The 27,893-nt window shown below is 38.5% G+C and overlaps 2 protein-coding genes across 7 annotated transcripts in view; one reads left to right on the top strand and one right to left on the bottom strand.

The window, feature by feature from the left end:
• The window catches only part of LOC121908500 (guanine nucleotide exchange factor VAV3-like), a 49,186-nt gene extending 33,616 nt beyond the window's left edge, over nucleotides 1–15,570 (bottom strand). The window contains exons 1-10 of one of the 4 annotated variants that reach the window (XM_042428561.1): nucleotides 15,150–15,570; nucleotides 11,555–11,671; nucleotides 4,920–4,978; nucleotides 4,433–4,498; nucleotides 3,545–3,662; nucleotides 2,327–2,419; nucleotides 1,790–1,858; nucleotides 1,595–1,698; nucleotides 751–850; nucleotides 259–354 (exon numbers count right to left, since the gene is read on the bottom strand). In XM_042428561.1, coding sequence (XP_042284495.1) covers nucleotides 259–354; nucleotides 751–850; nucleotides 1,595–1,698; nucleotides 1,790–1,858; nucleotides 2,327–2,419; nucleotides 3,545–3,662; nucleotides 4,433–4,498; nucleotides 4,920–4,978; nucleotides 11,555–11,671; nucleotides 15,150–15,353 — 1,026 coding nt within the window. In that variant the 5' untranslated portion in view covers nucleotides 15,354–15,570. Of the gene's footprint in view, nucleotides 1–258; nucleotides 355–750; nucleotides 851–1,594; nucleotides 1,699–1,789; nucleotides 1,859–2,326; nucleotides 2,420–3,544; nucleotides 3,663–4,432; nucleotides 4,499–4,714; nucleotides 4,720–4,919; nucleotides 4,979–11,554; nucleotides 11,672–15,149 lie in introns of those variants that run through there. The other 3 variants (XM_042428563.1, XM_042428564.1, XM_042428565.1) reach the window with 3 other exon arrangements.
• A 2,696-nt stretch (nucleotides 15,571–18,266) lies between these two features.
• Nucleotides 18,267–27,325, top strand: dcaf8 (DDB1 and CUL4 associated factor 8). 3 transcript variants are annotated; one of them, XM_042428542.1, is made up of 13 exons: nucleotides 18,267–18,536; nucleotides 19,032–19,105; nucleotides 19,218–19,310; nucleotides 19,637–20,277; nucleotides 20,522–20,662; nucleotides 20,762–20,856; nucleotides 21,208–21,318; nucleotides 21,476–21,606; nucleotides 22,264–22,371; nucleotides 22,536–22,666; nucleotides 22,972–23,091; nucleotides 24,120–24,236; nucleotides 25,087–27,325. In XM_042428542.1, the coding sequence occupies exons 2-13, from the start codon at nucleotides 19,069–19,071 to the stop codon at nucleotides 25,192–25,194; spliced, it is 1,833 nt and encodes a 610-aa protein (XP_042284476.1). In that variant the 5' UTR covers nucleotides 18,267–18,536; nucleotides 19,032–19,068; the 3' UTR covers nucleotides 25,195–27,325. The 3 variants fall into 3 exon arrangements, with proteins under 3 accessions (XP_042284476.1, XP_042284478.1, XP_042284477.1); XM_042428544.1 differs by lacking the exon at nucleotides 18,267–18,536 and adding an exon at nucleotides 18,609–18,699; XM_042428543.1 differs by lacking the exon at nucleotides 18,267–18,536 and adding an exon at nucleotides 18,766–18,929.
• Nucleotides 27,326–27,893: the final 568 nt, after the last annotated feature.

The raw sequence follows: 27,893 nt of genomic DNA, 5'->3' as shown, positions 1-27,893 counted from the left end.
CAGCTTTGGGTGTCCTGGAGTAAGGAGCCCCAAATATTCTAGCCGAGTGTTTCATTGAAAACCATTTGATGTATACAGAAATAAATATGTAAAAATAAAGGTATATTGCTGAAAAGAAGCGGAAAGTTTCAGCAACCGGAAAGCAGAGGAGCTAATCACTGATATGAACCGGTGTTTTCTTAGAAAGAAACTCTTCAAACTCTCAGTTCTTTATGACTCAGGTTTCAGAATTTCTCCTTTGCATGTGTGAATTCAAACCTGAAGAAGAAGGTGGTATTTGAGGACTCTCTGCATTGGGACGACCAGCAGGTCCCTCAGTGTAAACTTCCCATTGTTGGCCCTCTTGGAACATTCCTGGAACAAATACAATAAACATACTTATAACAGTATTAGTTTCAGTGTGCCATTACACACACTTTGTCATTTAATATTGTATTGTTTTCTCTGAGACTCGGGTCAACGAAGGGACAAAAACCATACGTATGTCATGATGGATCTGTTCTTGTTTGTTTTAAGGCCCAAAATTGTCACAAACCTTCACATTTATAAAGATGTGAAGTAGAGCGTGGTCTACACAGCTTTCAAACCTATTTCATTTACTTTCTTACATATATATCGACTTCTAAAAATAATTTTGTGTATAGTGTAATGTATAGTGCACAAAATATACACTAGGGGCCGCTGGAAAACTAAATCTATGTGCATTGGTGTGTGTGTGTGTGTGTATGTTGGGTTCTTCAGGTGTCTAACCTCCAGCTTCAAGCGAACATCCTCTTTCTCTTTGCAAATGAGGTCTAAAACAGCGATGGCGATCTCCACTCGACTGCAGTATATCCCATAAATGAGCAGTCTGCAAGTCAGAGGAAAGACAGTGAGGCCATGATGAGCTATGATTTGGAGGGACGGGCACTGAGTACGTGTATATAAGCCCAAGACATTATCAAGAACGTCTCTGATACACATTTTATTACAAGAAATTAATCTACGCTACATCATGATGTTTATGTGACTGACAGATACATGCTTCCCCAGATATAGGAAGATCATCTCTAAAACAGCAGGAATCAATTAAATGCATCGTGTGAATTTTATAGACAACTGAGACAGAATAATGTAAAACAATGTTCACACACACATTACAACATTAAGATGCTTGTCAGTCTAATTCTAATGTAAAAGGTTGATCATCCCGAGTCCAAAGTTAAAATGTCCGCCACAGTATAGCTAGACAATGTTTCGAAATGTTTCTGCCAGTGTATTGATGGCGTCGTTGCAAGGGAAAGTACAGTGGTCTCGTAAACGTAAAATGAAACCGTCTGTACACCTAAAGCTGAATGCTGTGATATAACCGCACAAAAGAGGAGGAAATTACAAGTATGAAGATGCTAATTAATGAAAACTGTGACAAAAAAAAAAAATTCTAAAAAAACAATGCAGTTCTTTTAATTTATGTCTTTTTTAAATTATACACATATCTCACAAAACACATACAAGAGAAGGTTAACATGAAAGAAAGCAACCTCAAAAGTACACTTATGTGCTTTTTCCCTGCAACCTAGAACAATAAATAAAAACATATGTTGTTGGTGAATACCTCTCTTTGTAGATGATAAAGATCTGGTAGAGATTTAAGGCATTTTTGTTTAGGATGGAATCCTGAACTTCAACCATCAGGCTCTTGTGAACTTTAACCAGGTCCTGCATCAAAGAAGGAAGTAATCAGTTGCCTCGACAGAAAAAAATGATTTCTGTGTGATGTGGCGAGGAGGGGAACTTGTAGGGGACTTACTGGAATGTTGACAAAAACTTTGTCAATTTCAGCCGCGGAGAAGAACTTTTTCAAAGGATTCAGGAAATACTGTGGAAAACAAATGAAAACTTGAATGACACTTCTGCACAGATTCTCTCACTAACTTATTATTTAACTTGAAACTAGACACAATATGAGGGTTAATACATATTAGTCTATGACATGAGTGCAACAGCTGGGGCGCAACAATCCTAAAGCCTATATATATATATAGGTATATTAGCGGTTAGCTGGGAATTTACCTGAAATCCCCCTGAAAAGGGCACACATGTTATATGAAGTCACAGAAGTTTTATATCTCCAGTGGCAAAAAATGAATAAATAATATCTCTCAACTTTGCCCACTGATCAGAAATCAATAATCTATATTAACACTGTGTTCAATGTGAAAAAAAGACAAAAATGATTCATTTAGGGCAGATTAAGATTTAAGAATTTGACACAAATATTATATAATTTATGTCATTTTTGATCAGGTTTCAATATGTGATCTAGACTAGAGGGGAGGTTCTGTACCTTCTCGATGGACTCCAGGGTCTCTGTGTATTTCTCCTCCGTCTGTTTGATCTCTGTAAGGCAGCAGCTCCGAACATCTACCTCTGCCTGCTTCTAGAAAGACACACGCCTTAGAAAATGTTGCTTAAATATTACTGTTTCTGGAAATGTGAATGTCTTTATTTCTATTTATCTGCAGACGACAAAGAGTTTAGGTGGAGTCAGAACACATACTTAGAATACAGAAATAAAGTATAGTCTTTGTATTCAGATCACAACACGAAATTTTGGATATGTTTTCTATTTTCTTTTTTGAAACAAACTATTTACTACAATATTTTCAAAGCAGCATGTGCACACTTCTTCCTGAAAGATGAAGTGCAGCAGGAGGCTGATGAGTACAAGGAAGGTCCACACACACTCTGAGATCACAGCAGAGTTCGTCCTTGGCCGGTTGCGAGCAATAACAACAAAAATATCTCAAATGTATCAGGGAATGGGAAGAAATTCTCCGAGGTTTGTATCATGTCTACATTTTTAGTTCTGTTTTAATTATAACTGTATTAATATTATAATTAATTGATATAATTAAATGATTTGATTTTGACTAATGAAGCATTGATAATTATGAAGCAGGGGTAAATGGTTTGAATTTTTTGTGATTTCAGTGTGATTGTGAATGTTTTTGCTTCACAAACAAATATTGTAAAACCTAAAGAATTCACAAATATGAATAATATGTAAGAGATAATGCATCAGTAAAAATAATCCAATAATATGATACAGGTATATATAAATATAAACACTCTGAGTGGGGTAATTTTGCATTACTTTTGATACTGGATAAGCTTTTGTTTTGTTTTTTTGGGGGGGGGGGGGTTGGGTTTTTTTTTTTAAATACCTTTACTCTACTTTTATTTTTACTTCCCAAAAATTTAAAAATTAATTTTACTTGTAGCAGAGTATATTTACGTTGTGGTATTGCTACTTTTACTTCAGTAAAGACTCATAGCACTTCTAGATATCCTGATGTTGAGTTGCATACCTCTACACACTGTTTTCTACTCTCTACACAGGATTTTATCCATGTAACTGCACCCGGTGAGAAGTTGAGGAGTAACTGTTTAGCAATTAAGGTATTGTGGATATTGTGGATGTGTTTATTATTGCATTTGAGAGTATTCAGTTCAGACACTATAATACTTTTTTTAAATTATTGTGCGTATGTGTGTGCAATACCAGAGGGGGAAGCTGCTCGATTCTCATGAGGTCTTCATAGATCTCTCCACCTGCATAGTCTTCTTCCAGCCCGTAGACTGCCGCATACAAGTCATCCTCGTCCTCGAGGGCATTCTCACTACGAAACATATATACATATATATATATATATATATATATATATATATATATATATATATATATACACATACACGCGAAGCCCTGCACGCATGCACGTTGCTAAAAATGCTATTGATTACAAAATTACATCTTACATTGTGAAAGCAGTGGTGCAATAATTTGTAATAAAAGATAACAGCAGTTTGGTTCACACACTGTGTAACAACAGTAATATTAAGAGCATCAAGAAATGTAGACAGATATAAACAGCAAGCCACAGACAATTTGTAATCATGTATACACTGCACAGACCACATGAAGAGCTTAAACTGTCCTTTTTCTCATATTCATTAACTCATTGTTACCTACTAATCACTGCATGTGCTGGAGAATAAAATTCTTTAGAAAGGTGTAATGAACAATTTTCATTAAAGAAAATTTGCTCTGAAACTCTGCTGTTGGATGAAAGTAGTACAAATATTGTATCTGTTCAATTTTTTTTTAACCCGTCTTCGGATTCTTCTTTATCTGTCAATCATACTGTCACTAGCACCCATCCAGAACCTTAATGTGGGTGGTATGCAAGCACTCAGCAGAAGCATGCAGAATTACTCATTTGTTTCCTCTGACAGTAACAGTGAAACAGAGCCAAGCCTTTTACCAAAACATGTGGGTGTCCAGACCCCTAGAGAGCATGGATGATGAGCAGAGTGGATTCTGATACTGAGCGAAATAATCATGTTCTATCAACACCAGAAATAGGCCCGCAGAGAGGAGCCTCATACATACTCAATCAAGTCTTCCAGATTATTGTATATGTCCTCGTCTTTTAGGCTCTCCTCTGTTGGAAATGGCCTGGAAATGACAGGAAAGAAGCATGAGGTCTAGTGTTTAACAGGCAAATCACAATGAAGAAACTATTACTGAGTGACTTAGGGCAGGGAACTAACTTTTGATGCATTAAAAAATGTAGTTAAATATCTGTTGTACAGCAGAAATGATAGATTGATTACAACTAGACTGGACTAGATGTGCAGCCTGGAAACCAGACATTGAGGCCGGACGCCTTACGGTAAGGGGAAGAGGATGTTGAGGTGAAGTGGAGGTTAAGAGGAGGAGCAGGTACACAGGGGTTGGAGGGAAGATTTTCTAAGACAAATAAAAAGTACACCTTTGACAACTTCATGATATGCCTACTGACATCCAAGCCAGACTTGGTACAAGGGACTATAACAGCAGGTTTTTGTCTGTTTGTTTTTAATATTGGGTGACTTACTTGAATCCTCCTTGCTGTGCAATTGCTGTGTAAGAGAGCTTGGATAGAGTGTCCATAACCTGGTGAAACAAGTGTGTGTCAATTTATGTCGTTGAATGGTTCAGAAGAGAACGAGAGACAGACAGAGTGTGTGTGAGAGACAAGAGAGAGACTTGCTAAAGTATGCTAATGCCGCATTCAGGTCATATTGGAGTAACCATAATTACCACACCAATTTCAACTTGTAAGTGGAATGCATGTCAACATCTAAGACGTAATGACGACTGGGAAACTCAGATTTTTCTTAAAGCCCCGATGTATATTTGACTTGATGCTTAATAACACAAGAGTACCCAAAAACCAAACAAATATGGACGCCTCAGGTCAGCCATCTCCCGCACATTAGATACCACGATGAACATCCACTGAACAATGTTTGTGCACCCTTATGTGTCTTAAAGGTTAAGATACCAACCACAACGTTATGCCATGTTACTTTCACTATTTAATAAAGGCATAAAATGCACCAAAAAATACATATCATCTTACCCTACAGAATACAGTATATTGTTTCACTTTTTCTTTCATTTTAGTGTACTGTGTAGTATGGTCATTGTATAGTGTTATAGTGGTATGGTATATGCTGTCTAGTAATGTTATGGGCATTGGTTGTCCATTATTCCCCTTACATTCTAAATGATTATACTCACATTGTAAACACTTTCCAACCGATTTGGCAAAATTGTACTTAATTATGATCACGCCAATTAGTCAAATTTCAATCATGACTAACGACAGAAAGACACAGACAGACAAAGTGACAAGAAAGAGACAAGATGGTCTGCAGGAAATGCTCATGCTACCTCAACCTCTCACACCTATGCATCAGACTGTGTGTGTGTGCGTGTGTGTGTTGGTGTGGTGGTGGTGGTGGTGTTTGTCTGTGAGAGAGAGACAGAAAGTGTACTGAAAGGTAATGTATTGAAACTAGTAGTTAGTTAAATCTTATACATTTTGTCTTCTGCCAATGCAGTTATTGTCAAAATTTTAAATTCCACAACACTAATATATTGTCAAGTCACATTTGCTCAGCCACATTTCATGTATTTACTTACATCATAGTTCTGCATGTAAAAAAGTAACTTCCTGCTCATGCATGCATGATCATTAGATTATACAAGTAACACCAAGCATAATTTTTCCCTTCAGAGAGAAAAGACTGGAGGTCACTGACTTTCATAGTGCAAACACACACATTTCGGCACTAGTGTTGGATCATCTAAATACAGTTGAACTCTTTTGCCTTAATGAAGAGCGGAATTTGTCATGTTTCCTCTAATTCATAGTATATGTTTACTGCAGAACATGCACCTTTTGTTCTTGATTTTATGTAACTCAAAGATGTGTGTATTCTTGTGTTTCTGTCTTGTATGTATATATCTTAGACTGACTATAGAGTATGTGTTTGCCTTATGCCTCCGTCCTCTTTGACTCCGATGAAGACTCAGCAGCATTGAAACGTTAGTCTGTTTACACCATTAATGGCTGCATATCAATCAGTGTCCTCCAGCCTTTTCTTGCTGATGTTTGCTGACCCTGGTCTGAGAGGCATCTACTATCATTTATCCCTGTGTGCGATAATCATAGTTGTTGTGTATGCATGTGTCTAGTGTCTGCTAACACAAATAAAACTGGGGGCCAGATTTTGATATGACTTCTGGCACATGAATACTCTGTTATAATAATCCTCAGTGTTCCACTGAACATCGATTTTATCGGCTGAGTTATCTGTACCTACTGAAAAGATGAACCACAGGCTGTTTGTATTTTTCTAACATGTTACACTGTGTGCAAGTCCATTGTGTGTTGTCTCTCAACAGCACAGAAGTGCTCTCTATATTAAGTTACACATTTTACCACGGTCTATCAGTATCTACCAATAGGAATCACATTGTTTTATAACACACATCAATTTGTCCTGGTTGATGTTTAGTCGCACAGTATTTACTCACACAGTGCAGTAAGTACATTAGATGAGGAAATACATATGTTTAATGAGGATGACATGATCAGGATGTCAGCTGCAAATGTGTAAAGTTGTTAGAAATCTGCCAAAATATAATTCATGATTGCATTAAGAAGGCTGTGTATCATTACAAACAAAGATATGTGGCAGCAATTTACTTCAATCTCTAAGTTATCAGAGAGATAATCGCAATTTATCCTCCAGTTAACACTTTCACTTGATCATTTCTGTCTTTGGCATTAAGAAGTTTCAAGTAACAGAAAAAGATAGTGGATGGGGTTAATATAACAGCCTGTCTATCTGCAGTTTATCTCTTCTTCCTGTTTGAGTGCTGTGGTTTTGCCTGAACTCAGGTGTAATTGTAAGTCGAAGTAGTGGAGTCCTGTTTGTGGTGTGAGAGTGACCAGTTTCAGCACTGCTAAATGGGCCTGCATCTTTACAAATTATTTACAGCAGTCAGAATTCAATCTTTTCTGAAACAAAACAAAAATTCTGTGAAAAATTTGGTGAATATGTTACCCCTTAAAGTTTACCAACATCACTGTTCCTGACAAATATACCAAACTATATGTACTCTGTTTTTCCTTATTTCAACAATTTGACAACATATCTTGAAATAAGTCAGATCATAACATCATGTCCAGTGACTGAAGAAAATATCTGAAATACTATTAATTTAGCGGCATTAGACTCAACTGGCTTTTACTTTGAGAAAACTGTGTATCAAGAATACATTTTATCAACTTGATTTGATTTCTGTGGTATTTTTGCAGTGAGTGTAAAGTTCAATCTACCACAAACATAACTCATTACAACTGATGTAACACTAGTGACAGCTGATGGTTGTGGGACAGACTAATGTTGTTAAATGGCACGTAATATTAAGTAATAAAAAAATATACATATATATTTATCCGTTCACTCTCCTCTAGAGACAAGTAATAACTCATTTAAATCACAGAAATCACACATTTGCTTACTTAGTGTAATAAGGTGTAAGTTGTGTTAAAAACAACTTGTTCTCACAACAAACTCATCTGATGATATGTCACTTAGTTTAAGCCACACGTGACTTAAGAAGAAAAGCCACAAGCTGAGCTGAAGTCCAACCACCATGGTTAGTGTGGCCTGTTTACAAACTGTCTTAAATCCCCAGAGCACCATGAAAAAATGAAAGTAAGAGGAAAGAAAGCTGTAACATCATGTCATAAATCAAATATGCATGTCTGTCTGTATGTTATTTTATTACCTAAAATATACAAGCACTAGTATTTATACACATTAGGGTGCAATTTTAAGAACACCAAACACACAGCAAGTTAAAGGTACTCTAGTAGCACTATAGTGTAGTGTTTTTATGAGTGGATCCCCATTTTGTCTGATGTTTGATTTACATTCTTGCTGCTGGTTTCACACTATTCCGCTAAATGATAGCTACAGGGATAACATGCCTAAACGCATTGTAGTAATGACCCAACAAAGGCAATGAAGAAGAAGGCTGCAAGCTAGCAAACATGGATGTAAACAATGCATATTTAACATGTTGAAGAAGTTGACTTTGCAAAGGTTTTATTGAGGAAGTAACAGTACTACAATAGTAATAGTAATAGTAATATCACTGACACTGATGTGGGTTATGGAAAACAAGAGCAGCCATACGTTGACGGAAACGAGTTAAAAGTCTACAAGCCTCCGGATTTCAGAGGGTGTTTCCCTACTTTAAGTGTGGTGATGATACTGATCTAATCTTTGCACTGTATACAGAACTTGTCAACTTATTAAAGGAATAGTTCAGCATTATGGGAAATACGCTTATTCACTTTTTTTTCCAAGAGATGAGGAGATTGATTCCACTCTCATATCTGTAAGCTTAACATGCAACAAGCCAGCAGCCAGTTAGCGTAATACAAGGACTTGAAACAGGGGTAAACAGCTAGCCTGTCGGTCCAAATGTTATAAAGTCTGCATTTACCAGCATCTCTGAAATCACTAATTAACGCATTATATCTCATCTATTTAATCCATACATGAACCAAAGTGTAAAAATGACACATTGTGGTTTTACAAAGGTTATGTTCTGGACTATTTCTTGGCCGGGCAGAGTAACTTCCTGGCAAGCAATCAATGAATTTATCATACGGACGAGAGAGTGGTTTCGATCTTTTCATTGAACTCTCTGCAAGAAAGCAAATAAGCTTGATTGAAGAAGAAGAAGAAGAAAAAAAAAACGCCATTCCTTCAACAGCAAAACCTTCTCTGTTCACCTGAATTTAGAAAGCAATCAATTTGCTTTTGCAGTCAAGAGGCTGATATAATTTTATGTTGAGGGAAGAGATAAACACATTTCTTGCCTCTTGCCTTCATCTCTCTGGCCTCCAGGCCGCTGCATGCAGTCAGCGTGGCTGCCTGGAGTGAAGCCTGTAGTAAGTCAGCAGGGGAATGTAGGTTAGAGAGCTCTCATTAGATATGCGGTGGACTAATGCTCAGTCTATGGGCCGAGTTGGCACAACTCAGCCAAAGTGGATTAGATTGGCTGAGATTTGAGATGTTCCCCTTTGGATGTTTTCTGGAAAATAAGGAAGAGATTGAGCATTTCATGTTCCGCTGTACAACCCTTCCTGGAGCCCTTCCAACCCAATCACTGAACCTGTAGACACATATTTTTTTAACAAGAACTAATGATGAAAATAAAAAGTAATGATGCCATGCAATCTTCCCTTTGCCGGAAGGTTGTTTGTTTAATGGACAACTCTTGAACATGACTGAGATTATGCAGCCTGGCTTGGATGTACTGTACATATTTGCAGGCAGCACCTCCCCTGTGGGATTATCAGCAGCCAGATTAACTGGAAGCTTCTTTAGAACACAACACACTGAACTGAAAGAAAAGAGAGTCTGTGTGGGAAACGGCACGCAAAGCTCAATATGCAGCCCCTCATAGTTCCCTTACACTTATGACCACTCTCTATTCTCTGTAGGGAAGTGAATAAAATGTTTTAATAAAGTATACTATCTCTTTGATATGCATTTTGCCTGGGGAACTCTTGTTTTAATTAAAATCTATTCACATATAAACAAGGTATAGCTACAGTTCTCAAACCACGAGATACTGTTAATTACCACTACTACTGTTAAATTATTTAAAATAGACAATTGAATTGAAAGAAATAAAAAAAACTGTACATATAGATAGTAGGTAACTTAAATTAAGTCTTTTTGACACACTGACGCTTATACAGACTTTATCTTCTATACTATGCCAAATTATAAAATAAATATATTCAGTACAGAACGTACACTCGCTTTAGAAAGAAATAATAACGTATTTCCCCAAGGATGACCAACAGATGCTCAGACAGCTCACTGTGCTTCAAGGCGAAGTTATGCACTGAATGCATTGAACTTATGCACTGAATGCACTCAACTAAGGAAATGTGGGAATAAGGCTAGTCAGAGAGAGAGAGTGCTTTCTTCAGCCAAGTTAAATCAGGCTCCTCAGAGTATAGGAGGAGCGCAGTACAAACCCACTGACCTGGTAACATTGTGAACACACTTAAAACCAGCTCCCGCAATAACACAGCAATAAAAAGCAGTTGACCAATCCCTTCAGAAGTGCGCCATAAAAAGACCAGGCAACGGGTAGGAGAATATCGACTGCTTTGAAACTCACATGCACACACACACACATACATGCCGTGTGTGTCCATCAGTGGGAAAGACATTATACTTCTGACTGGCTCTATGTTACACTACATGCATTTTTCATGGTCTGAATGTGTGTGACTGGATGTTTCAGCAGCATATATTACAGTTTTTGTGTGTTTTTCTACAATGTTCAGTTGCATTGCTGCTAACTGTGATAACATTACAAATGTGATGATTTAGTGATGACAATTCACTTAGTTCTTCATGCAGTTGCCTTTACTTTTCGCGAAAGCTTTCACATCTGGAAGGCTAAATTGCAAAAAACATTTAACACAAGTGCAGATTTCACCTGAGAGTTGCAAACTACTGCACAGTCTATCTTGCCAGTTTCATTTTCAATTTGTATAAACCAATGATTTGATGCACTGTGTTGAAAAAGTTGGTTTTTGTTCCCGTGTTTTATTTTTGTACACTGTCATGTGATTTTGTTGATGTACGAGGAAAGATTTGCGGAAACGGAACACAATTTTGGTGTTTGTGTCACCAATTCTCAAAGCTGGGTTAGGGTTATATTGCTTCTTAACGATGCATCTGAACAATGAAGAGAAACTGTTGACTGATGAACTATTGATTGGTGCACGGTGCTACATCCTAAAAAATCTATAAGATTAAAGATTAAAAATTAAGCTAGATGACATTAACTCAGCAGTCTGGTGGCAGAAGACCTTTTTTACATGTCATAGCAGAGAAAGTACAGGTGTAGTCTATAATCTTAATAAAGGCTGCAACCAAACAAACAGGCCAGAACCATCATTAATGTTATTAGTTACACCTGTGCTTTGCCTTGTATGACAAGTCAAAATTTCTCCCATGAAAAGGGCCTGCGAGGAACAGAAACATGCACAGAGGTAAACAAGATAAGAGAAAAGAAGTGAAAACAGAATCGTTTCATCATGTTGTGGTAGATAAACAGAATGATGAATACCTTTCCAAAGTCTCGAACATCGAAGAGATCGTAGGCTTCAAATAAGTCACTTTTCTTCATCCCAAACACCTCACAGCAAGATATCAGGAATGTCCGGATGTTCTTCAAACACAGGAACTGCAACAATTGACACTAATCAATTTGGTATCACCTGTAATTTTTTTTTCTTTTTCCAGAACCATATTGTGGACAAAAATGTTAACTGAACTGTCAGTAATTCTAGTAGTAACATTAGACAGTAAGTTCACCCAAATTACAAAAAATCATACAGTATTTTAGTGGCATCCAGTCATGCAAATAGTTTTTATATGCTAAATTTGGTTGTTTTCCATTCTTTTTGTCTTTGATGAGGACAATATGATGCATTTCTACATATTAACTATTGAAAGTATAGCTTGACTTGGCACCACCTGAACCAGCTGCAAAATTAAAGGGTGGTTTCACCCAAATTGAAAATAAAAAAATTCAAAATCAACATGTCACACAACAAGCTGACATTATTGGAGGTACTTTTTAGCAAAGAAATACTCCCCGTCAGTTGCACTGTTGACAGGGACATTGTTCGTGGAAAGAGACATTGCCGCATGTTTTGAACATAATTTTTCAGTGCCTTGATAATATATCAATACATTTGAAATTCCATTCACCTTCATTATATAGTTGTGGCATAAGAAATCTCATTGCCTAATATCTCAAAACCTAAATATATTTTTTTGTTTGTTTGTTTGTGTTTGGTTTTGTTTTTTTTGTTTTCAGAAAACCAACCATTTAATCTATTACTCTAATATTGTTATGAGAGTTCATAGAATTTGAAGTCGCCTCTATGAATGTGAACCACCAACACACACATAGCAGATTGAAAGTGAAAACTGAAAGTTTCACAGTGTGAAATGAAACCACTAAACATGTGCTCTTTTGGTGCCACTTCCTATTAGGATCTTTGTCTCAATGGGAAGAGTGCTGTCAAATACCTTTCATAAATATAATGTGCTTAAGCTTATGAATTAGGGTTCAGGGTCCTCTGCATAAAAACATCCAGTACAGTAAGCACGTATGCAGTAATTAACTTTATCAGTGTAATTTGCCGTATCAAGCACGTTTTTTAAGCTATGACCAAAAAAGGGAATGCCTTTATTATAATTTGTAGTAAAACAGAGCTGTAACAAGATTCTTGAGAATAGATAGGCTCTTTTTTATCGCATCAGCTCCTCATGGAGACGCCTGTAATCACTCCACCACCCCCTGGGGCCCTGTTTGTCTGTGGAGGAAGCGCATGAGCATGAGTGCTTTGCACCACCACCAGCTTCATACTCTTGATTACAGACACGCCTCTGGTGCACTATCACTCTCTTCACATTTACTTTTACTGTCCAATAAACAGCCACATCTTTGACTTCAGTGATGAACGTGTTTTTTAAATTATGAATTATGAATAAAGTTAATAAATGAGCTAGCTGGATTCTGTTAAGTGAGGATCTATGTATGTTTGACCTCGTTTCTGTTGATTTTTTTGCTATGCTTTTTTGACATGATTTATTATCTTATGTGCTTATATACAGTATATTGATGTTTATTTGACTTTGTCATAATGCCGAGTTCTCTCTTGTTTTCTCACTTTCTCTTTGAAGATTTTAAGCACCTATTTATCATGATCCATGAATAAAAACTTCACTTCTTCATTTTTCCACTACATATTTTGCATTATAAAGTACGATAAAAATAGCATTTCTGGGCACATTTTTATCACAGTACACTGCACTCCCGTCCTCCAGTCCTTCATGTCCTTGTTTCCATTTCTAAGATCGTAGGTCAGCAGGGCACAATGAAAGGGCCATTTAAAAACAGAAGCCCACTGACACACATGCCTTTCTCAACCGCACTCAGATGGCCTACAGCTGCGGGCCATGACTATCCATTGTTCGGCATGATATGCCATGGGTTTCCTTTCACTGTCTATCAAAAAGATAAAAGACAGATGGACGTAGAGCACATATAGTATACTATATGTTTTAAGAAGCAAATATTTTTGAAGGTTTATTTTTCTAAATATCTCCATTTATTTATAAGAACTTGGGGCAATTTTTTTTTTAGTTAAATAATTTTTCCAGTTTCCAAAATCCAGTGATATATTATCAGACCAATTTATGTTAAAATGTTTTTTTAATGGGTCTGTTTACCTTAAGATGCCAATATGTGTAATGTAGTTTACTCGGAATCAAATGTGTTGTGAGTCTGAAAAGATGGTACATTTGTGTCATACTTGTAAGAAGGCCTGATAAAGATCTAATCATCTGTAACGTTTGAAAGAAATGAGTATGAGATGGTGCACAGGAAGTGCACAAAAAGCATGAACGCCTCCTAATTATTAATAAGTATTTTGCTCTCACGAAAGATTTTGTTTGGCAGCATCGGAGATATATGCTCATATACACCTCAGTCTCAGTTATATACCGTTTGCATTTTCACCACATTAAATAATACACTATTGGTATGAAACATGTGGGACCTACACATTGAAACATCATGAAGACTTACAATGACTGTCTACACGTGTTATTTGACTTCATGAGCAAACTACAAGCTGCTGCACAAATAGTAAGAGTTCCCTAACTAATGGGTGGATCAAAGCCAGGATTTTATCAGGCCTCTCCAGTGGCAGCAGGAGGAATTATGGGTAAAAAAAGGTCAAGCCACGGACCATTCCTTTGGTTTTCACAGGCCAAGGGATGTGTAGCCATACCTCAGTTATTCAATAAGAGCTTCAACTGCTTAATGTGAGAAACAACAGTGTACATTTAGTTTCGTGTTTAGAAGATCTGGTGAAGATGGGTCAACACCAGATGATAATCTCCAAATGAGTCTGTTTAGAGGTCACTGTGTGGCCTTATTCTCCAAAATGTTTACAGTGGCACTTATCAGTTTGACACAGTGCCAGAAGAGGAGGAGAGGATGGCTTTGTGTATCCCAATCCTGGACTATAACGGTGTGTTTGCGTGCATGTGTGTGTGTGTGTGAGAGAGAGAGAGAGAGAGAGAGAGAGAGAGAGAGAGAGAGAGAGAGAGAGAGAGAGAGAGAGAGTGTGTATGTGTGACAGATTTAAAAAGATCCAATTCTGGCCTAATGTTGATTTACTAGTCTATCTTTGAAATAATGGCATAACCTAAAGAGAAAAAACTCATCTCATATTTTTTCACTAAACTTTTAAGAACTCAGAACGAAGTCTTCCGTATCCCAATAACTGTTGCTGCTTGCAGCTGTTGTGACACAACAATAAACTATATAATATGACAACGCTGATTCTACTTTTTTTCAGAGACTTTGGCCTGTTGTATTTTTATCTCCTTCAGTCATTTCTTGAAAAGCAACACTCTACCTACTTGATGCATAAGCTACTACTATTTACAGCCTGTGTAGGTTAAGCATACATAGCTAATGTGACTCTGGACGTCTGACAATTTGACTGTCAACACTACATGTCTGCTGTAATTGCATGTTATGTCTGTCTACATTAATGTGGACATTTTTTTAGCAGTTTCTCTGCACATGTTAGAATCGCAAGTTGTGTTTGACAACAGCGCAGACATTGGCAGTGTACCTGTGACATCTGTGGCCTGAGATTGATCTCCTTCAGGTTGATGGTGTGAGGTCTCAAGTTGTTCAGCAGCTGGCAAAGGAGCACCCCGTCCCGCAGGGTTTGCGCCAAGTCGAACACCTGCGCCGTGTCCGCAGTTACCCGGTGGTTTGCTGGCAGCACTTTGCAGCTGATAAGCCACGTCGCGCACTGCCTCCAGTACTCCATGTTGTCGGAAACCAGCAGTTTAATGCCAAATGTAAAAAAAACAAACAAAAAAAAAACAACTTTGTCCCTATTTTAAACCTGTGAACGGCATGATAGAGCCGTCAGCGCCGTCCGCTCGTCTCTGCAAACTCCAGCATCGCCTCTGGAGGACAGAGAGAGCTTCTGCAGCTTATGAGCGCTCCGCAGCTCACAGCTGGGCTGTCTGCAGTGAAACCCCCTCGGTCTGTATGAACTTCCCCTTCCTTCTTCTGTAGTATTTCCACAGAGGTGGTCCTAACTGAAAAAAATAACATTCTAAAATGATTATAAATTCCTTTAAAATACTTAAGAAATCAGCTGAGCTCACCTGCAGAATCTAATGAAGTTACTAGTGGGGTTTTTTGACACTGTCAGAAAGGGGTCAATTAATTCCGGTCATTTCTAAAGCTGCAGTTTGTGTTGATGTCCATTACAAGTTTCCAGAGCTGCAGGGGCCATCTTTAAAGTATTTGATTTGTCTGTGCAACAGTCCAAAACTCAAACATATTCAATTTATAATGATATAAAGTAGATAAAATTAGCACATCCTCACATTTGAGAAGCTGAAGCCAGCAAATATTTGACAATTTTGCTTGATAAATGAGTGAAGTGATTGTTGAAGTTTTTAGCAATTAATATATTGTCTGATTAATCACCTCCTCGTTTCAGTATTTTTATTCACTCATCCCCATAGGCTATGTTATATGAGAAACTGTATGTGCAGAGTAATCCTTTCCCCTCATAGTCTCCCACTCTCAGCTGACATTCCATGTGGATTAAAGGAGCTTTGACAGGTGACTGTAATCTGAGGTCTTTCTAGTGTATGCTGCTATGTTTCAGTATAAGCATAACCAGAGAGAAAAGAGAAAAAGGGATCTGACAGTGACAGCGAAACATCCTCCTGCCGTGGGATTTAATGTAGATCGCTGTCATTAAGCTCATGACATAAACACAGGAAGGAAGCCGAGGGATCCCATCTCGTCTCAGCCTGTGTGAGGGAGCCAGATGTTTCCTTGGACATTGATCAGACTCATGCATTTCAACTTGTATTACAGTAGAATTTGCTCTCTTAATTACTTAAATACAAATATTACATCACTTATGCAATACATATACCCACCTAATAACAGCAGCCTTCTGACGGTGTCTACAATATCATGCGGTTTCCCTAAAAATAAATTGTTCAATCTCTGGGGTAAGATGCGTAAGAGCACTCCTTGCACAAACACAACAAAAAACTGGCACCTGGTCTAATTTCAACATAGCAGTTGCTGAAATTGGCATGTTGTGAATTGTCTCAGAGCTGAAGTTAGATGAGAACTGGTTGATCAGACATTATTAATGGAAAGTGGGAAAAAATTAGTAGTGAAGGTAGTAAAATAAATAATGCTTGAAGAAAATCAAGGCTGCATTGCCAACTGGGCAAGACAGGCAACTGCCCTGAGGTCCCAGAACATGCCTGGTACAAGACCTCTAAATCACTGCCCATATTTATGCTAATCTAATTTCTAACTTTAATCTAAGATTAGTTCGGGTATATGCACCACTGAAGAAAAATATTAATTGACATGATATGGGCCTTAAGACAAGTCCTGCTATATTGCCTACATATGGTCCTGTGTCTACTTTTAAGACCTTTTTTATTCAGGCTTGTGCGAATATGTTGCATATCCCTAAATTACAGTGTTTACTCAATTTCCTCACAGCAAACCTTGAGACAGGTAACATTCCAGCATAGAAAATATGTACACACTAATCAGATAAGACTTTGTTGATCCCCAGAGGGGAAATTTGCATGTTAAAGCATTGCAAGAAACAATGAAACGGATAAGAACTAGAAGTAATAAATACAAACAAAATAAGAAGTCATGTAAATAGAATTCAATCTATATACATTATAGACATTATAATACTTAGGCTACATACATGACCTGACTTGTGGATTGTAAAAATAAGAAAATAAAAAAGTTGTGCAAAATATCTGCAGAAGTAATGGTTCTGGTAGGTGTAGCTAATTATATATGTATATGTTATATAGGTGAACTTATGCAATAGTAGTAGTAGTAGTGGTAGTAGTAGTAGTAGTAGTAGTAGTCGTAGTAGTGTTATCTACACAGGCCAGCTATATTTCTGTGTATTGTAGTCTGTGTGTAAAAGTCAGTTTGTGTACAATAGTCAAGTCAAGAGTTCTGGAGGATGAAGGAGTGTGTGGGGTGGGATCGAGTTGATGATGGTGGTGGGCCTTCACAGCTGTTTTATCCTGTTGTCACAGTTCTAGTACAGTCTGATGGAAGCGCACTGTCTTGCTCTTTGGTGGAATTAGTCTGTGACTGAATGAGCTGCCCATCTGCCACAGTTTACCATACAACGGGTGAGAGGGGTTTGTCAAGGATGGCACTGATCTTGTCCCTCATCCTCCTCTCTGCCACTGCCAACCACAGATTTGGCCTTCCAGACCTCAGAGATATGGAAGAATGGGGGATCCAGCAGGGGCCCAGCAGTAGCCCATTTTCAAACTCCAAAGTGACACTAAAAGATGAATGAATGAGGAATTTGTTTGAGTATTGAAAATACTAGTCATGCTTTGATCTCCATTCTAGAAACAGTCTGGTGATATATTATTATTATTATTATCATCATCATCATAATTCTCTTATTATTGTCATTATTATGAATGCTGTTATAATTATTATAATTATATTATAATTATCATAATAATAATAATGATGATAATAATGACACTACTACTACTACTACTACTACTACTAATAATAATAATAATAATAATAATAATAATAACAATAACAATAATAATAACAATTATAACAATAATAATAATAATATTTCTGTTCTGCAAACTTCCGGTGAAAAAAAGAAAAAAAGCGAGCACGACACCGGAAATGGAACTACAAAAAACAGAAGCTGAACCGTCAAAACATAAACAGAGCAGTCAACCTTGTTTGAACGCAGCAAGAGCCTGTTTATATAGTCTGTCTTTTACCAAAAAGCTTTATGCACGCATTCCTAATGTCGTGTGTTTTCCGTCAGAGAATTCTTAGTCGAGGCACTTAGCTCAATTGCTAAGTTGTGAGGAGGGGAAAATCAATCTGCAGTAAAGATTAGGACTAAACTAAGAAGTACGCCTCGTCGGGCCTTCGAGTAGAGGTAACGCTAGCTATGCTAGTTAGCCACTGCAAGCAATGCTAGCTGCTTGCTCGGTGTTTTGACAACCAGCTGTTAACCAGAGCCGAGAGCAGTATTTTAGTTTCGATATTTGCTAGCCTGGTACATGCTAGTTAGCTTTAGCTCATGTCAATAACAGTGTCAGGTAGTAGAGCACTCGTTATTTTGCAGAAGACAATGCAGTATTAAACATCACAAAGGAAAATAGGGCATTAGTCAGGCCTGTGAGCCAGCTAGCAAGCGATTTTTTTTGTTTATGCCGTTACTAGCGTCTCTAGATAGGTTGTAAAATTAGCCTGGTTCTTAGTTTGGGAGCTACGGAGCTAACTGTTAACTTACGCCCCTCGGCACTATGTCCGACGTGCAAGCAATGATGTCGGTTGACTTATGCGTACAAGTTGTTTAATCTTAATTTGTGCATTTGTGAATTTAGCCAAAAGCCAACCTAAATATTTGTTTTGTGTGTGATACTCATAGGTTCTCCCTCTGGTCGACGTAGGACAAAAGAGACAGAATGGCAGAGGCTGACAGCAAATCCACAGTGCTTAACGGTAAAGGACCAGTGCCAGACAATAACTAGACTATTTATACTGAATATAAGTGTGCAAACTCTATGCTCCTCATCTATGCCAGTTATTCACAGAGCATCTGTGGTTTTACTAGGTGGGTCTGAAGAAAAAGAACCAGGAGAAGATCAACACAAGGAAGGAGATGCCTCTGGAAGCAAAGAGGGTCAAACACAGTCTTCCCAGGATGGTAATCCCACCCTACTAGTTTAACAGCTCTTTAAAAAAAACCTTATGTTGCTAATATTGTTATGTCTGGTAGAAACTTTGCCTAATTATTTTACTTCATTATGCACATATTTTAAATGTGTTTGTTGATCTTTACTGCTGTGTTACTCTGCTATTCCTTACATTGTTGTAGTTTAATTTTCTGTTTTGTATGCCGCCTAATATGACTTAACATTGATGAAGTTTACATAAAACGTGAGCTGCCATTGCACACCTTTTATTAAATCTCCCAGTGAGACAGTAATGTCATAACCTTCTCCGTGGCTCTGGCCTTCCCTATTTCTGTAGGTCCCAAAGAAACAAGAGAGGCGTCTGGAGACAAGCCTATGCCAGATGTGGAAGGAGAGACAGGAGCAAACCAAGAGGGAGAGGAGGAAGAGGACACGGACAGCATGGATGGCAGCGGCCTCTACTCCCTGACTGAAGATGGAGAAAGAGAGAGTGAGGGAGGCAGACGAGAGAGGGCAAAGGAAAAAGATGGTGGGAAAAGGGCAGCTAGAAAGAGAAACAGACCCGGCGGTGGCAACAACCACTCCTCCAGCTCTGATGAGGATGAGGATGAGGAGGAGGACGAAGAACAGAAAGATGAGGAAGATGACGATGAGGCTATGGAGGCATGGCTGGGAGCAGAGCTCCGTGATCTGCGTGGGCCCATATGGCGGGCAGTACCCTCGCTGCGCTCCAGAGAGATCGGAAGGGACTCACACCAGTTTGTGAGGCGTGTGTGTGGAGCCCGCGGACTCGTGCAGAGGCTGGAGCTCCAGGGCCGACTGGAGAGGCACACGGGCTGCGTCAACACATTGCACTTCAACCCCTCAGGCACACGCCTGGCATCAGGCAGCGATGACCTGCGAGTGGTGATCTGGGACTGGGCCATCCGTCGTGCTGAGCTGGAGTTTGATAGCGGCCACAAGAGCAATGTCTTTCAGGTGAGGGAAAGCAAAGAATCAGATTGTAATGCAGGGATGGGATCACAACAGAATAAATTTCTCATTTGTCTTTCAAAATATTTCTCTGATCTCTGAATAACTCAGGTTTGCAATTGATTAATGGTAAATTAAATCCATCTGAAGTTGTAAAAACTGTAGATTGAAGTGACTGTGAGTGAGTAATCAATGTATATTGTGGTCAGAAACTTAAAATCAGTTTTCTCCCTGCCCACTGTGTGCACAGGCAAAGTTCCTGCCTCACAGCGGAGACTCCACCTTGGCCATGTGTGCTAGAGATGGTCAGATCAGAGTGGCTGAGCTCTCTGCCACCCAGCGCTGCAAGAACACCAAGCGGGTAGCACAGCACAAAGGGGCAGCACATAAGGTGATTGTTTTTGTTTTGATTGCTCTGTTGTCTTGAAGTTGAAGTACACTGTTTCTCATTTTTGTGTGTGTGTGTGTGTTTGGTATATTTTAATTTCAGCTGGCCCTCGAGCCAGATTCCCCCTGCTCCTTTCTGTCTGCTGGAGAGGATGCTGTTGTGTTTGGTATTGACCTGCGTCTAGATCGTCCCGCCAAGTGAGTGATACCGTTGCTGGGGTTTATCAAGTTTGTATTTTGTTAGTTAGTTAGGTCAGATAGAAGATTTTCTTCAGAATTTCAAAACGGACTGCTGGTGCACCACACTTTTGAACCTCAGTATTTTTGATTTTTGTTGAGGTGTTGATACAACTATTTTTAAGCCATAGTTTTGAGTTGTCATGCAAATATCCTGTTTCTTAGTCAATGTTGATGAACTTCCACGTTTGAACATGTTCCTCTTTGCTAGTTTTCCTGTCTTTGCCATACGTCATCATGATTTCTAAACTTTTTCCCTCGCCGCTGCTAAGACCGGTTTTTCCTTTGTGTCTCCTTATCTTTGTGTGGCAGTAAGCTGGTGGTTGTAAAGGAGGGTGACAAAAAAGTGGGGCTGTACACCATCTTTGTCAACCCAGCAAAGACACACCACTTTGCTGTGGGCGGGAGAGATCAGTATGTGAGGTAGGAACCAGCTTGCAGTAATTATTTTACTAATAATGCAAACAGAATCTTGTAGAAAAGTATAATAATGTTTGATATCATCTATAAATATATCTTGGGTATACTCTAACTCCTCACTACTTTTTTCTTTTCTTACTGTTTCTTCTACTCTCTTTAGGATCTATGACCAGAGGAAGATTAATGAGAACGATAATAACGGTGTACTGAAAAAGTTTTGTCCTTCACATCTGGTATCCAGCGAGTCCAAAACCAACATAACCTGCCTCGTGTACAGCCACGATGGCACAGGTAAAAAAAAAACAAAAAAACAAAACACTAAGCATGAAAAGAAAGAAACTGACATATTCTTAAAAACAATTGTCTTACATTTTCTTATCAGAAGCACAACAAAATGAAAGAAATGAAGCAGCTTGCATGCAGTGTGTACAGATATAATTTAACATCTCTATGGCATTATGTAATTTCCATCAAAACCCTCCCTTAATCCAATTAGAAATGTAGGTTTGAATTCAATTTGAGCAGACTGCATCTTCTAATTGCTCATTCAGTAATGTTTTGGAAATATTGAAAATGATGAGGCTTGTTTCTGTGCCTTTTAAAAATGCTGATACTTCCTGCCATTCCCAGCCATCATGATGCAAGTACCATGCAATATCAGCGTCACTCAAATAGGTTCAGCTCTATTCTCCCTCAATAAAAAATCATCAGTGTGCATTAACCTTTTCATAACACCAGTAAGTTCAGGTGTAGGGCCAGTCAGAGGAATTTAAAGTCAAATTAATATATATTTTTCTTAGATTAACAATTTAGCTGAGCTTGTTTGAATCATTTATGAGTAGTAAAATGCATAAAGGGAAATTAAACACAACAGTTTGAGTCATGTCTAGCTGGTAATAATCCTCAACAGTCATCATTAAGTGTTAATTTTTTTTTTTCATCTGTCAGAGCTCCTGGCCAGCTACAACGACGAGGACATCTACCTGTTTGACTCCAACCACAGTGACGGGGCAGACTATCGCAGGAGATATAAGGGACACCGCAATAATGCCACAGGTGTTCAATTCAGTTCCCAATTACAGCAGTAATTTATTACAATAAGAAGTGCCTTTTATAGCTTTATATGTATTGGGACATTTCTTCTTAAACTACTGTACATCTACGCTGTAAAGAGAAATTTTGGGCAGACGGACTGACATTGTACCACCTCTTTCTCACAGTGAAGGGTGTGAACTTCTACGGGCCCTGCAGTGAGTTTGTGGTCAGTGGCAGTGACTGTGGACACATTTACTTGTGGGACAAGTACTCTGCTCGCATCGTCCAGTTTATGGAGGGAGACAGAGGAGGAGTGGTGAGTCAAAGATGGAGAGAAGAATATATATTTTTGTTGGGTTCAAAGATGACTTAGGAAAAGCTGGACAAACACATTGATAGCTGGTTGTGTTACTAGTGTTGTTTAATATTTGATTGTGACAGAAATTCACTATTCTATGTCCTGGTTTTACTAAATGAAGCTGTTATCTGTTGTATATCTTCTTTGACAGCAGAGTTAGCTTTTTGCTGCCGAGACATTCACCCCAAGGATATTCTTTGTGAAGTCTCCTTTCATCTTTATACTTTAATCTCAGTCTTTCCCTCCACCGTTGTCAACTACAGGTGAACTGTTTGGAGCCACATCCTCATCTGCCAGGAATGGCCACCAGTGGCCTGGATCATGATATCAAGCTGTGGGCCCCCACTGCCGAGACCCCCACAGGACTCAAGGGCTTAAAAGAGGTATTATGTTCTATTCTAACGTTTTACTTTTTACTCTGCTCTAGCTTAATTGTGGAGACTGTGTGCACAGCTGTGGATTGGACAGATATTTTGATATTTAATGGTGGCTCTGCATTGTCACAGATGTTTAAAGTGGCTTGTTATGGAAGTTTTAATTCTTACATTTGCTTTTGTGTCTAGTTTTTTCTGAATAGTTGACTGACTGCTCATGTTGTTGTAAAGCTATGTGTAGTGTAGGGCTACAACTAACACTTATTTTCATCATCAATTAATCTGTCGATTATTTTCTTGATTAATTGATTAGCTGTTTGGTCAACAAAATGTTAGAAAATGGAGAAAAAATGTCGTCCACCGTTTCCCAAAGCCCAAAATGATGTCCTCAAATGTCTGCTTTTGTCCTGACCAACAGTCCACAACCCAAAGATGTTCAGTTTATTATCAGAGAAAACTGAAGAATACAGAAAATATTAAGATAAGACTTTATTGTCCTACAGGGAAATTTGCCTTGGACACACAGTGCTGCTGCTGTACAGTGCCAAATAATTCAACATTACTATACATCATACATCTCATAAATGCAGTGATTAAAAAGTATAATCAATTACACATTTAAGAAGCTGGAATCAGGGAATTTTGACTTTTTTTTCTTTAAAAAATGACTCAAAAGGATCAGTCGATGATCAAAATGGGTGGCGATGTGTTTAATAATTGGCAACTAATTGATTAATTGACTAATAATAAGGTGTTATCATAATGTGATAGAAAAGATGGCCAAAACTACAAAAACTAAGACCACGAAGGTAAAAGAAATGTTAGGCCATGACCTAATTAGCAGAACCGATTATGTTACATATATTACAGTGAGACATGAGGCAGTTCAGGAGTCTATTTTTTGGGTTGTAATAACTTTGTTATGAGAAATCAAGGAAGAGTAATGCGATTTCGTATCAGGGACGTGTTGGCAGAGCGCGTATACTCTTGTTCCCCACATTCACACCTGTAATAAATGGTTTGTTGTGTTTGTCAAGGTGATGAAGAAAAACAAGCGGGAGCGCGATGAGGACAGCATGCGGCACGGCGACCAGTACGACACCCAGCTGTTGTGGTTCCTGATGAGACACATGAGAAACAGACGGCCCCCGAGGGTGAGCTCTCAGACAAATACACCAGACCTTGAGAAGTTAGCGAGAGGCTTTGGTAGAACACAGTTGGTCTTAGCTTGAATTACAGTTTATTGGGTCACTGTTCAGTTGGAGGTCACAAGTAAGCTGTTACTGATGATGTTACTGGTGACTACATTCAATTAAAGATACCATGTGCAATATTTGACCACTAGCAGCGCTATTCCGCTTATTGGCAGTTGGTGGCAGTAATGTGCAAAGCTTAACTACGCACCTGCAAAGACTGCAAGGTAGCAAACATGGATGTGAACAATGAACAATTTAAAATGAATAAAACAGTTGGCTTTGCAAATATTTTATGAGGAAGGAAATGCATTCACCATGTTAGGCCTGAGGGATACACACCGGTGAAAAACACTAAATGTAAACACAACTTTGGTTTGTTAACAAGAAAACTTCAGGTTGTGTGTCACGCACATATGACATTTTTTGCCTATACGGTTTTTCCTCTTTTATGCTCCTCTATGATGGAGGAGTTGTCTGTGAATCAAATTTGTAAGAGATTATTGTTATAAACTCAGCATCCACCAAGTATGTTTAGTCAGTGTCATGGAGGTAAATGTGTTGTTGGTCAAGAGAGCAACATGAACATAAAAATTTGTTATCGCTATGGTCATCTGGAGGCAGGGTCTCCTGGAATGAAATGTAGAGAAATTTGCATTCCAGTGTGGATTTGTTTGTAATTTTGTGCTGAAAATGCACAGTACGCTTTCCAACTTTAAAGACCAAGGTGGCGAGATGTTTGCTTGCTGTTGAAGCCCGAACAGTCTCATTCTTATTTTTCTCTGTTCTCTTCTCCCCTGTCTCGATCCAGGCCCGCCGTGAGGGTGCAGACGCAGACACGGATGAGTCCTGGAGCTCTCCAGATTCCTCTGATGAAGAGGAAGGAGGTCCAGACCATGTCCAGTGCATGTCCTCCTGAGCCACACACATACATACATACACACACACACACACACACACACATATACATGCATACATACATATACACACACACTTTATTGCCCTTGAATTGATGCACATAGGCAAGCACTATTGACACACTGGCACAATCAAACACTGATGAGCCACAGACTTGTTTTTTTTTTTCTTTTTTTTTTTGGTTTATTTTTACACACACATACTCACACATATAAACACATACATTTACTTAAACATACTGTTGAGGCAGAGTGACAAGAGATGCTTAACGCCTGGTTTCCCAGCAGTTACAAGTGTGAAAAGGCAGACTACAGAGTGCATACACGCTTCCAGAATCCTGATTTTTTTTTTTTTGACAGTTGTATGAAGAGGTCTAGTGAGTGCTTACATCCCTATAAATAACTTGGAGGCCCCCTGTGTGTCCATACATTATCTATTTGCTCTACCTAGCCCCGGAAAGATGTACTGTGCGTGTATGGCAACAAGCACCTCCACTTTTACGCACCCTGTAGTAAGCTATACATCACCAGCACACAATCTGTCCCCCTCTCTCTTAGTAACACACCTCTTGCTCTCCACCTCGACCTTTCTGTGCTGAAGAAGAGGGGTTCCGCAGGGAGGAAGGGCCTAGAATCGCAACCCTCAAACCATCCCCGAAATGTGACTTCCTTTAAGATTTGAACTTTGAGAGGGAAACTCCCCCCCCAGTGGCCCTCACCGCATCACCCCCCAGTCTCTCATACTGATTTCTGGCCCTGAAGCTTGAGCAGCTAGTCGCATTTATCACACGTTTGCTCTCCGAGGACTACTAAATCTCTACATGCTGCACCACCCTACATGCTGCCCTCAGCTACTCCCTCCCCTCCTCTTTTCCATCACCCTCCCCTCACTACTGGGTGCACTTTGAATCAGGGATGCTTTAGTTTGAGACACAGACAAAAACGTGCACTAAGTATGTGATTTTCAGGGGGGAAGGGCCGTTGTCTTGTACGATGCTTGTATCTCTCATTGGAAAAATCCACAGTGAAATTTAGTTGATTTTTTCTTTTGTTGTTGTTGTTTTGAGTGGGGGGATATTTTTTGCACTTGAGCGTTTCTTGACTGAACTCCAGCCAAAAGGAAGGAGGTTTCTTTTGCTTCCACCAGCCTTTTCCTCCTCCTTCCATCCTGGCATCTGTCTTTGACAGGAAATCTCCAGTTCACCTCTTTCAGTGAACATAAAAATGCAGAGATAGCAGGTGTTCAGCATGTGCATAGGATATAAGGACTGATTATGGGCTCTGGTGGGGGACTGTGTGATTTTTTTTTTTTTTAGAGCCAGAACCGACCTGGATCAAATTGCAATTGAAACGCTGCCCATGAGCCAATTGAGATAGGAGTGATAAAGGGCTGCAGTTGTTTTTGTGGTTCCTTAAGCGTCTCAAATCAATTGCTTAATTATATTTTTCAGATAAAACGTTTGAACCAGGTCGGCCAGCACACCGCTCATGAGGAATCCTCTGTCTGTGCTGTTTTAACATTGGCTCAAAGAGGAGGACAGGGGGGCATCGGGGTCAATTATGCTTGCCAGTCATTTGTTGTGTGAGAGCGATAAAGTCCAGCTTTTCTCATTTTCTATGAGAACTCTAGTTAGTAGAATTTATATGTACATATATAAATATATATTAAAACTGTAAAAAAAAAAAAAAAAATCAACTTTAGCAAATGCTGTTTGACTTTAAAAAAAAAGATGTCAAAACATTTGATTGGTATTGATGCAGAGGTTTATATTCTATATGAGGACAAAGTACTTTTGAAATTCAGAGCAAAAAAGTTGACTTGAGGCACCATTTGTGTTCAGTTTTTCCTTTACGAATGACATCCCTCTGTTATGAACAGAACCGCTGTCATTTCAAGTATTGAAGTTTTGAATCTCTTTCTTGTTCAAGAAAAAAAAATCAGTATTTCCTTTATAGATCTTGATCCATCATTTGAAACAGTTGAATCCAGATTTTCCCACTGGCTATTTTTGGCATCTTGTATACATAATAAGGCTTTTGATGAACAATTTTTTTCCACCACTGCCTAAAATTGCGTTCTACCAGTTCAGTTGGAAATATGTACAATTCGTGCAATAAACAAAAAAGACAGTGCTCTTGATGTTGTCATTTTATGGTCTCCTTCTGTGTTGAAATTCATATATTTAGTTTATCCAGTAGTTACACTGGTATCTTTGAAATAAAGCAAAGCAAGTTACTAGTCAGTATTAATGATCAATAAATGAACATCATTGTCATGACTTTAAAACTAACTCCAAACCCATGGTATTACAACTACAGTGCATCTCAATTGAAACGTCAACAATTTCCAGTCATTACCAATATGATTTATTTTGTTTTGATTGGTAATATTTTATTGATAACAATGGATAATATAGTCTCATTCCCTCAATAACTGACTTTCTGTCATTTTTTTTGCACTTCATTGTATTGTAGGTTTTATTTTAAATGGATAAACTTGCCATTTTTGCATCAATCTACACTCAATAACCCATAATGACAATGTGAAAACAGGTTTTTAGATGCAAATTTATTAAAAGTCAGTAACAGAAATCTCTCTCATAGAAGTATTCAGACCTTTAATTCAGTACTTTGTGGAAGCACACCAGGATTTGGACAGTTTATCACATTCATCATAAAATATTAAGACAGCACTCAAATT

Source organism: Thunnus maccoyii, chromosome 12 (assembly GCF_910596095.1).
Source record: "Thunnus maccoyii chromosome 12, fThuMac1.1, whole genome shotgun sequence".
In the NCBI taxonomy this organism is placed as follows: domain Eukaryota; kingdom Metazoa; phylum Chordata; class Actinopteri; order Scombriformes; family Scombridae; genus Thunnus; species Thunnus maccoyii.
This window is presented reverse-complemented; position numbering and strand designations above follow the sequence as displayed.